This window comes from Phascolarctos cinereus, unplaced genomic scaffold, assembly GCF_003287225.1.
Source record: "Phascolarctos cinereus isolate Bilbo 61053 unplaced genomic scaffold, phaCin_HiC Scaffold_5;HRSCAF=322, whole genome shotgun sequence".
NCBI classification, from domain to species: Eukaryota; Metazoa; Chordata; class Mammalia; order Diprotodontia; family Phascolarctidae; genus Phascolarctos; species Phascolarctos cinereus.
This window is the reverse complement of record NW_027555958.1, coordinates 55,327,269-55,339,327: the sequence shown is the minus strand read 5'-3', so window position 1 is coordinate 55,339,327 and position 12,059 is coordinate 55,327,269. Positions and strand designations below refer to the sequence as shown.

At 37.6% G+C, this 12,059-nt stretch overlaps 1 protein-coding gene across 4 annotated transcripts in view; it reads right to left on the bottom strand.

The window, feature by feature from the left end:
* The window catches only part of ST7L (suppression of tumorigenicity 7 like), a 59,187-nt gene that overhangs the window by 29,372 nt on the left and 17,756 nt on the right, over positions 1-12,059 (bottom strand). For all 4 annotated transcript variants that reach the window (XM_021001851.2, XM_021001845.2, XM_021001855.2 and 1 more), the window contains exon 6: positions 924-1,002. In XM_021001851.2, coding sequence (XP_020857510.1) covers positions 924-1,002 — 79 coding nt within the window. The remainder of the gene's footprint in view (positions 1-923; positions 1,003-12,059) is intronic.

The window sequence follows — 12,059 nt, the reverse complement described above, 5'->3', positions numbered from 1 at the left end:
AGCTACCCTACAATGCCCAACTGATGTTCCTTAACTTCGTCAAAATGAAACCTCAAATTTGCCCCTTCTAGAATGTATCCCCTGACAAACCAGCTCTGATTCCTTTCATTCTGCATCCTTTGGCATTTATGATTTCCTATTTTATACTTAGCAATATGATGTTTTTCATGTTGATTTGTGAGTACATGTTCCATTTCAAATTAAACTTTAATATTCTTAAGAGCAGGGACTAGGCCTTTTACTTTGAATGTCCATTTTGCCCCTTAAATACCATTTTGGTTCAGAGAACTTTAGGTATTTAATAAATGCTTACTAATAAAATGAACTGATTTTAAGGAACAGTTCTGTAGTTCTGGAGAACCCCTTTCAAAAACCTATCAGGATAGGAAAAAAAAAATCTTTCAGAGGGGACACACTTCTGTACTTTCACACAGACCCAGAAACTCCTATATAGGTCAGGAATTGGGAACCTGCGACCCTGAGGCAACATGTGGCCCTCTAGATCCTCAAGAGCAGTCCTTTGACTAAATCTAAACCTCACAGAACAAATCCCTTAATAAAATGATCTGTTCTGCAAAACCTAGATGCAGTCAAAAGGCCGCACTTGAGGACCTGAAAGGCCACAAGTTCCCCACCCCTATAAGTACAAATTACTGTCAATTGCATTAGCAATCTATTTTTTTAAAAAAGACTGTTCCTATTTTTAACATCTATTAAAAAGAAACAAAAACCATAGTTCCAAAAACATAGTATAGTTGTCAAAAAGTTTTACTGTATTCATGATATGCATATTTGGGTGAAAAAACTCTAAAACTTTTCCAAGTTTCTTCAAAAACAATAAGTAATTAATGTAAAACAACATAAAAATGTTTGACAAATCAGGTTTCTTGGTTATTCCTTATTTTCACATATTTCAAACTTACTCATTGTTCAATTCTAAAGCCTGATATGCTGCTTTGATGCGAGCTGGAGGATTTCTCTCCCGCCATGCCTTCTGCATAACTATAGAAAAAAATTTCAAAAAAGAAAATTATAAATATAAATTTTCTTATGTAAAATGTACAAAATGCTAGGAAGGTAAATACTGTCAAATTATATATTCCTGAAATTTACCTGAATGGAACTGGGTTAATATCTCACATTAACCCAATTTAGTTGAGGTAAATTTCCATTTAATGTGAAAGCCTGAAACATAACAATTAACAAAGTATATCTTCTTTGTCACATATGTGAATAAGCACTATTGTGAAATACTAAGTTTATCAAACCTCTATAAAATATGAACACACACATATACCTGGAAAGTTGTGTTCAGTTTGTATTAAGACAATCCACTGAGTTCAAGCCACCTGTCACATTATAATCAACCTGAAATATACCACCAGTTATTAACATTCTGAAAGGTAACAAGAAGCTGCTAAAAACATATGAAACCTGAAATGTTAAAAAAAAACCTCTTAATTTGTGTTATGTTTTAATCCAAGAGGTATATTTTAATTTCCTTTTGATGTAAAAGACAAGAGAATCAACTTCATACACTGAACACTTCTAGAAAATGTCAGTAGTTTCCTTCAATTTTTAACAAAATCCTAAATTAGGAGCTCCCTTCAACCAAAGGAAGAACATTGCCACTTTGCTACGTCCATTTACTGGATTAAAATAAAGATTTCACATCAAAAGTTTCTAAACAATAACTCAAAACTACATCCCTGGAAGTATCTGGCTTATTTCAGGTTTGATAAGAAACCTAGAGAATCTATGTATGTTTCTTTTGGAACAAAACCTGCAACTGTCCAGTAAGAATAATGTGGAAAATGTTTGAGTTTTCCTTTGGAAACAAAATATTAGTCTTGGCTTGGAAAAGGAGACAATACACTCCGCTTGTGCAACAAAAATACATTCCTCATCTCAAACATGTCACCAACTAGATGACAGCTAATGCTTCCTGAGCTTGACAAATCGACGCAAGTCAGCGTCTATGTACCAATGACCAGGTAAAAGATAGTGATTCTGGTGAAACACTGAAATATTACCCAAGAAGGAAGTACTCAGATAGACAATATTAAGTGAGCTTACTCCTCCACCCTAAATTAGTTATGTTACAGAATTATGGGACTCTGCTTTATAAATTACACTGTACTTTCAAATCAAAATGTAAAAATTAAAACAGAATTAGAATACCTAAAATAAAATTATATAAGTTCTTTCGCCTTTCATACTTTTCATATGAGAGAATAGCCAAATAACCACAGATTCCAAAACAAGTACTGTTAAAAGATATTCCACAAATCATAAATAATAGAAAGTTATGGGGAAATATATACTTTAGGACACAGCTATAGAAAGCAACTGTGAGTTATGTATTATAGTTAAATAGATGTAATGAATGAAAATAATCAGGAAAGATGTCAGATATGTGCTTTCCAAAGATGTTACAAATATGTTTCATGTATTTAGTAATATATTCTCTCCCTTCCCTTAAGGAGGAGGAGAGAAAATTATGTAAGTTGAGTAGCAATACAGTTGAGAAGATAAATTGGGTGAGGGAAGAACTGTTGTAGAATCAAGAGTTATCACCTAAATCCCAAGCCCTTGAAAAAAAAAAGTAAGCAGGGTTGTTCATGGCTTTTCAAATGACCTGACTAAGCCTTCTAAACTGCTCTTCAAAACCAAGGCAGTACCTGACTGGGAAGTGTTAAGGAGACGCAGGCTGAGACTGGTGACTTTACAAAGGAAAAAATTCACGTCCACCTTGATCATATATGCCAAACACCATCAAGGACACGTATTATGAGAAAAGGAGGTGAACTTGTAACGTAGTAAGAGAGATGAATAACAGGACTGCTTGAGCGTTGCACTAGTATCCATGAAAATACTAAAAGACCTAGATGAGGGCCTCAAATACACTGGTTAGATAATCTATAGAAGACTTATGGAAAGGCACAGACAAGAATTACAGATGAGAAGGCATGGATGAATTACAAACTCTGCTGGTGAAGGGAACTGCCAACACTGATAAGAGACATCAACCAATTAAGGATTATTAACCAACATTATATTAGTAGATTTCTAGGAAACTTCTATTCCTCCTAAGGGGCAGCAGGTAGCACAGTGGATAGAGCACTGGGACCGGAGTCTGGAAGACATCCTCATAACTTCAAATCTGACACTTAGTGACTGTGTGACCCTAGGCAAGTCACTTAACCCTGTCTGCCTCAGTTTCCTCAACTGTCAAATGAGCTGGAGAAGGAAATGGCAAACCACTCAGGCCCTCAAATATTTGTAGATAGATTGTTTATTTTAGTGTTTATTGTATTTCAAAGTTTATTTTAGCAAAGTTAGGTCTTTGTATACCAAAAGTATGTGAAAAAAATTGTGCTTATGGTCTTCAGTTTTTCAGTCTGTCTGTTTAATCATCCTTCCGAGGTGCAAACAATTCCTAGAAAAAAAAATACTAAATATAATAGACATACTTTGGAGATACTACGTAACTACTCTCTGCATATCTAACTCAGTGGATCTACACAGGCAGTTTCCCCCTCCTTGTTCATCTTTACTTCAAAGCCCTTTTGATTAGATTTTCAAGAGTCCATACAAACGTATTTTTAAAATAAAAGCTAGAATTTATATAACACTTTAAGATTCGTAAAGCACTTTACAAATGTTTTCTCCTTATAACAACCCTGGAGGGTAGGAAGCTATTAAAACACAGTAATAGGAAAGGTGCACCATAACTTACAAAGCGATTTAGAAAAATTCCTAAGAATAAGCCTGAAATTTTAGAACAGGAAAATAAGCTTAATTCAGCATACCTAAGTGGGTAAATTCCAATATGGGCTTCTCCATAAGATTGGCATGATAGTTTATCAAGCGCTTTGCTAAAATCTAGATAATATATTTCCAGAATTCCCTTTATCTACCAGTTTACAAATTCTTTCCAAAAGGGAAATAAGGTTAGCCTAAGACAGATAACCTATTCTTGATGAAGTTATGCTGGCTCTCATGAGCACTGGTTTCTTTATTAGATGTTCACTAACCATGTTTATGATAATTTGTTCTAGAATTTTGCCCAGAATTGGACTCAAGCTCACTGGCTTATAATTTGGAAACTCCATTTTCTTCCCTTAAAAAAAAATCTGGACATTAGCCTTCTCCAATCCTGCAGCATCTCTTCATTTCTGGACAATTTTTCAAAAATCACTGACAAGGGCTTAGCAACCACATCTGCCAGTTCTTTCAATACCTTAGGACATAATTCATCTGAGCCAGGTGACCTGAACTCATCAAAAGCAGCTATATGTTCTCTAGCTCCTTCTTTCTGCTGGGCATCAACCTCCCAATATGAAATTTTTGTTCTGTTCTTTTCAGTACAAAGATGATTCCTTCTGGTAGAAATAAGAAGCAAAATAAGAATTAAGAAGATCCACTTTCTCTCTCTCATCAGACGTCATTGTCCTGCCTCCTTGTAAACAGCAGCTGTTTCTTCTTTGAGCCTCTTTTTTGCCCCAGCATAAATTCTGCTGGTTTGCTCCAATACTACTGACCCTGTTCTTACAGAAATATGCCACGCTTTGGATCCATCTCCTACTACTCATCCTTGCCTTCATCTTTTGCACACATCTTTTAAAAAATCCAAGTTGGCTGGTGAGTTCCATGTGGACCCATACTGACCTCTTGAGATAACTCCCATTTCCCCTCATGTGAATTGTTTTTTTTAGTGTCTTCAGAATTTTACACTTAAGTGCTTCCTATCCCACCTGGGCTGACTTCCTTTTAGAATTTTAGTCCATAGGACCCTACCTATCCTTTCTCTTAACCCACTGAAATGTGTTCTTTCCAAATCCAGGATACACATTAGATTATGCCCAACTTTCCTCTCCTTTTCTATTGCAAATTCTAAGGTAGTGGTCCTCCCAAGGTTCTCACCTTTCCACCCCACCTAGCAACGAGTTTTTCTTTGTTGGTGTGAATCAGATTCAGAACAGAATTTCCCCCTTGTTAGTTCCTCCATCTTTGGAAGGATGAAATTACCATTAAGCAAAAAAAAAAAAATTAACTTTTACTCTTCTTTTGGCAGGAGAAAACTCTAGCAGATGTCTAAATAACTGCAGTTCACCATCACCAGTATATCCTTCTTTTCTGCCAGACTTGTGATAGGTTTCCCAGACTCATCTGTCTCCTCTTTCTAGTCAGGTAATCTATAAATTACTCTGACAACAATACTGCTTGTTTTTACTTGTGTTTATCTTGTCTCCTATGTATTTCTGCGTGTCTCTATTACTGTTCTTCCTAAATTGTAGCTACTCTCTACAATATCTCACTCAATGGATCTACATAGGCAGTTTCCCCCTTCTTGTTCATCTTTACTTCAAAGCCCTTTTGATCAGATTTTCAAGACTCCAAGCAAACATATTTTTACATAACAGCTAGCATTCATATAACACTTTAAGATTTGCAAAGCACTTTACAAACATTTACTCCTATAACGACTCTGGGAGGTAGGTGCTATTATTATTATCCTCATTTTACAGATAACGAAACTGAGCCTGATTGTGGTTAAGTGACTTGCCCAGGGTTCCACAGCTAGTAAGTATCTGAAGTTGGATCTGAACTCAAGTCTTTCTTAAGTCCAAGGTCAGCTCTCTATCCATTGCACCACCTAGCTGCCTCGGTAAGGCCTTACTAAATATCCAGGTATACTATGGAGATACTATGGTTTCACTTCCAGACCATCATAAAAAAGCAAATATCACAATAAGGTGAGTCACATACATTTTTGGGTTTCCTAGTACATATGAAAGTTATGTTTATATCATACTGTAGTCTATTAAATGTGCAATAGTATTATGTCTAAAAAATGTCCCATACCATAACTAAAAATATTTTATTTCTAAAAAATGCTGACCATCACCTAAGCTTTCAGCAAGTCATAACACTTTGGCTGGTGGAGGGTCTTGTCTCTATGTTGATACTGCTGACTGAACAGAGTGGTGGTTGTTGAAGGTTAGGGCGGCTGCACCAATTTCTTAAAATAAGACAACAATGAAGTGTGTTGCATCAACTGATTCTTCCTTTCACCTGAACACTTAGAGGCCATTGCAAGGTTATCAATTTGCCTATTTTCAATATTGTTATGTCTCAAAGAATAGGGAGGCCCAAGGACAGGAAGAGAGATGGGAATGGCCAGTTGGTGGAGCAGTCGGAACACATTCAATGTTTATCTATTAAGTTCACCATCTTATATAGGTGCAGTTTGTGGTGCTCCAAAACAATTATAGCAGTAACATCAATAATCACAGATCACAACAGATGTGATAATAATGAAAAAGTGTGAAATACTGCGAGAATAACCAAACGGTGACACAGAGACATGATATGAGTATATGCTGTTGGAAAAATGGCACCAATACACTTGTTTGATGCAGGGCTGCCACAAATCCTCAATCTGTATCTGCAAAGTGCAATAAAGTGAAGCACAATAAAACAAGGCATGCCTCCATTCCTACACAGGAGTCTACCATTTTTTAATTTTAAGCCATGGTCCAAAACTCCAGATCCTATACTCATATGCCATCTTCTTAACCAGCTGTCTACTTTGCAAATGTGCTTCTCTACTTTGAATTCTTTGCCTTAACTGTGCATCAGGAAAACATCACCTGTGGTCTAGGGTATTTAATTTCTTGCTCAATTCTTTCTTGGTTCTTTCTGGCAGTATGATTTGTGTCTCTGTGAATCAATATAAGTGAGTAGTTGCTGTCAGGCTTTCCAAATCTTGGGAAGGTTGTCTGTAAAATCTTGAATAAAAGACCTAGGAAAATACCACACTCCTTTATTACTGTTGTCAGGAAAACAAAGAGTTGACTGAGACAAGACATAAAAAAGTGAGAGAAGATAAACAAAAATCAAATAGTTATAACAGTACCCCTTCAGCAAGGAATTATCAATTTCACTTTTCTTCCTTCAGCGCTTATGGGATGATCCAAATCTGGCAGCCCCCTATGAATTCACATTCTTTCCTCAGACAATAGATAACTGCTTTCTTAACAGTGAAGGATTTGTATGCCCCAAGAGCTTTAAAACTGGGTATACCCTTTGATCCAGCAATACCATTGCTAGGTCTACATCCCAAAGACATCCATAAAAAGGGAAAAGGACTTATTTGTACAAAAATATTTATAGAAGCTCTTTTTATGGTGGCTAAGAATTAGAAATCGAAAATATGCCCACCAATTGGGGAATGGCTGAACAAGCTGAGGTCTCTGATTGTAATGGAATATTACTGTGCTCTAAGAAGTAACAAGCAGGATGATTTCAGAAAAACCTGGAAAGACTTAACATGAACTGATGCTGAGTGAAGTGAACAGAACCAGGAGAACATTGTACAAGTAATGGCAATACTGTTTGATGAAGAACTGCGAATGACTTAGCTATTCTCAGCAATAGAATGATCCAAGACAATTTCAAAGGACTAATGATGAAGCAGACTACCTGTCTCTAGAGAAAGAACTAATATTGTTTGAATACAGACTGAAGCATGCTATTTTTCACTTTCTTTTTTTTCTTTTATCCAAGTCTTGTACAAAATGACTAATATGGAAATGTTTTATATAACTGCACATGTATAACATATCTGATTGTATCCAGTCTGAGGGAGGGAGGAATGAAGAAAGGGAGAAAGGGATAGAATTTGGAACTCAAAACTTTAAATAAAGATGTTAAAAAAAAAAAAGGAAGAAAAAAAGCACAGAGTTCTCTAAGTTGTGACACAGTCTGAGTTTTTTCTGGTTTGTTCATTTTCCCAGCCAATTACTTGACTTTTTGACTCTTTGTTAAGGTAGGGCTTTGCTTCCAGTGTGGAGAGTGTACTGTCCCAAGCTTGAGGGGTTTTGTGCCACTGTTTTCAGAGAGACTTCTAGGGACCTATAAGTTTTCAGTTCTTCCAAGGTGGTATGATCTAAGGAGAGATGTTTACACCTCTCCTGGTCTGTGCTCTGGTCTGTGAGTGACCATAAGTACTCTTTTTTTCACTGGAACTGTGAGAAGGGTTGCCTCTGCACTACTGCCACAAGCTCTGCTATGCCAATGCTCCTCCTCACCCCAGGACTGACATCCGGGACTGCAACCTAGATCCAAGTATAGGCAAAGCAACAGAATCTCTGCTTCAGTGCCAACAAAGAGACCCCTGTAATCTCCTTCTGATCAACTGTTCAATCCCCTTACCATCTGTAGGCTGCAAGCTCCAGAAGCAGCAGCTGCCACTGCTGCCACCACTGCCACCCGGGCTGTGCTGGGCACTCCTCGCTCACCTAGGTCCAACAGACCTATCCTACTGACCTTCTAAGCTGTCTTTGGCGTTTGTGGGTTGAGAAGTCTGGAAAATACCACAGCCCCCTGAGGCCTGCTCCAGGTTTGCTAAGGCCCGGTCTGTGCTGGCATGGTTTACACTGGACTGTGCTCCTCTCTCAGCCTGGTGCAACAAACCTTTCCTGTCGACCTTCCAGGTTGTCTTGAACTGGAGATTTGTTTCACTGTGTCTTTTTGTGGGTTCTGCTGCTCTAGAATTTGTTTAAAGTCATTTTTTACACATATTTGGAGGGGCTTGGGGGAGAGCACAAGCAAGTCCTTGCCTTTACTCCGCCATATTGGCCCAAGTTGTGGTATATGATTGTAATGGAAAAAAAGACAAACAGGTCGATTTCAAGAAACCTGGAAAGACTGAACTGATGCAAAGTGAAGTGAGCAGAATCAGGAGAACATTGTACATAGTAACAGCAATACTATATAACGATCAGCTACAAATGACTTAGCAATTCTCAGCAATACAATGATATAAGACAATTCCTAAGGACTTATGATGAAAAATGCTATCCAGCTCCAGAGAAAGAAGTGATAGGAATCTGAATACAGATCAAAGTACACTATTTTTCACTCTATTTTTCTGTGGTGGTTTTTTTTGGTCTGTGTTTTCTTTCACAATATGACTAATATAGAAATATGTTTTACATGACTGCACACATATAACCTACAACAAAATGCTTACTGTCTCAGGAAGGGGGGAAAGAGGAGGGAGGGGGGAAAAGAGGGACAGAGGGGGAGAGAGGGGGAGAGAAAGAATTTGGAACTCAAAATTTAAAAAAAAAATGTTCAGTTGGGAAAAAATAAAACCATTTTTTAAAAAGACTGCTGAGGTCTCACTACTTCAGAAATAACCTCATATTCATTTCTTGGTTCCAAATATTCAGGGATCTTTGTTTTCTTCTGAATAATATTCTTCAAACCTCCAAGCAGACACAGGTCAAGATTATCCTCTGGCACTATAGATCCTTGTTTTTCTTTGTTTTCACACTGAAGCCGATTTGTTTTAAGAAAGACTTCATTTGCCTTAATAACTTTATGAATCAAGAGATGTTCATCAAGCCTTTTTACCTTACCTTTTAGAAGGATAATCAGAATGCATTTTGAGCTTAAATAACAGTTATTTAATAGAGACAGAAATAAAACCTTACACATTCTATACAGGTCACTGAAAGATCCATTCTCCATGCCCACTAAAACCAAGATCCTTTGTCTTGTAGTTTTTGCTAATACCTTCCCTGGAAAACTGCCATCATTGGAATGAATGCTGAATGTGTAAAAACAGAAGGCAAGGTGAATGTAATTAGGAATCAGGTGTGCCAACTTGCTGAATCCCTGAAGTCTGCTAAGGTACCAGGAAGGTTCAGTGTTTCAGACTGGAGTTTAGAAGTATATTAAGAAAATGATAAGAGGTGGAAACTCTGAGGTCAGAGACATAGACTCTCTGGATTCCTTCTGAGAAGGAACTGGAAACCCAGGAAACTAATACAGCTCAATGAAAACTGGCACCCCAGGCTGGATCTTTTGCTATGAAATCAGACATATATGTTTAAGAGATTTGGCTAAGAAGGGTAGAGAGTAAGATAGCGGAAGTCCTGGGATGCAATAGGAGAACACAAAAAACCTTTTTTTTCCCCTAAGGGATTGGGAAGACCTAAGCATATCTATAGACAAATAGGAAGCAACCAATGGAAAGGAGGAAAAGACTGAAAATGCATGACAAAGATGAGGTGAATGTTGGAAATTCTGAAAGAAGTGTAATAAAATCAAGGGCACATGGGATCAAAGATGCAGGTAGAGGGATTAGGCTTAAAAAGGAGCAGGGTTACCTTCAGCTGAGATAGAATGAAGAATTTATGATGATGCTAACATGTTTTGATGAAGAGAAGAGGAAATTTGAGAGCTTTCCTGCTGGATCACTTCAACTATTTCAGAAGAGTGGGAAGCTAAGTTAAATACTATAAATTTGAAGGCGGGGTTGTGGCTGCTGCAGGGAAACATGTAAAGAAGTAAGTAGCACTGGTTTTTCTGCTACTGCTGTTATTTCTCTGCCCTCTAAAACAATCATTATCTTTCCCCTCCAACTATCCTTTTTTCCTAATTTTTCTATTGCTGCCCAAAGCATCACCATCCTTCCAGTCACCCAGGTTCAAAACTTCAGAGTTGCTTCAACTCTTCTCTTTCCTTCACTTCATGTATCTAATCAGTTGCCAAATTTTGTCAATTCTATTTCCAGAATATATCTTGAATTTATCCCCTTTTCTCCACTCACACTGTGACATCCTAATAAAGACCTTTATCACTTTTAACCCGTACTACTGGTCTCTCCTCTCCAATCCATTCTTTATGCAATGGCCAAATTGATGTTCCTAAAGCACAACTCTGACCGTGTCACTCCCTGACTCAGTGAGCTCCAGGACACCTCTTTAGCTGTAGGATAAAATATAAAACTCCTTTATCTGACTTTTAAAGCCATTTAAAATCCAGTCAGACTGGCCTACTTTTATTCCCCATATACAACACTCCCACCTCGATGTCTCTGCATTGACTGTTCCCTTCTGGAACACACTGCTCCCTTACCTCTGCCTCTAAGAATCCTGAGTTTCCTTCAAAGTGCAGCTTAAACACTGCCTTCATTAGGATAAATATCCAGATTCCTTCAGTTGCCAGTTTCTTTTCCTAGAAATTACTTTGAATATAATTGCATTGTAATAGCCTATTGGTGGGTCTGCCTGCCTCAAGTCTCTCCCCAATCCAACACCAATCCCCCCTCCTCCATTCAGTCACTAAAATGATTTTCTAAAACTCAGGTCTGATCATGTCACCTGCCTACATACTCAGTAAACTCCAGTGGCTCCCTATTGTCTCCAGGATCAAATATAAGATGTTCTGTTTGGCCTTCAAAGCCCTTTATAACCTAGCCCTTCCTACCTTTCCAGTCTTCTTACACCTTACTCCCCAACATCTACTCTTCAATCCAATGACATTGGCCTCCTGGCTGTTCCAACAACAATCTTTCTGCTCTGGGCATTTTCTCTGGCTAGTGGTTTCCCTCTGCTAATTATTTCTTATTTATCTGGTATATAGCTTGCTTTCTGTATTTCTGTTTGCATGTTGTCTCCATTAGATTATAAGTTTCTGGAGCGCAAGGACTGTCTCTTTCCTCTTTAGTTTTAATGCTTAACACGGTGCCAGGCACATAGTAGACACTTAATAATGTTTACTGATAAATTGATCAGAAATCCTAAGTCTTTCAAAGTTGTCTTTATAACACATACACATAATATAATATTATTGTTATTATGTAAAGTGCTCTTCTGGTTCTGCTCACTTCACTTTGCATCAGTTCATAAAAGTCTTCCCAGATTTCTCTGAAACTATCCCCTTCACCATTTCTTACAGCACAGTAGTGTTCCACCATATTTATATACTATAACTTATGTAGCCACTTTCCAATTGGTGGGTGCCTCCTCAGTTTCCAGTTCTTTGACATCACAAAAAGAACTGCTATAAATAGTTTTGCATATTTGGGTCCTTTTCCTTTCCTTGATCTCTTTGGGATATAGATGTAATTGTGGTATTGCTGGGTCAAAGATATATAGTGTATCCCCTTAATAAAAGGATTTGTTCTGTGAAGTCTGGATTCGGTCAAAGGGCCGCACTTAAGGACCTAGAGCCACATGTGGCCTCAAGGTCACAGGTTT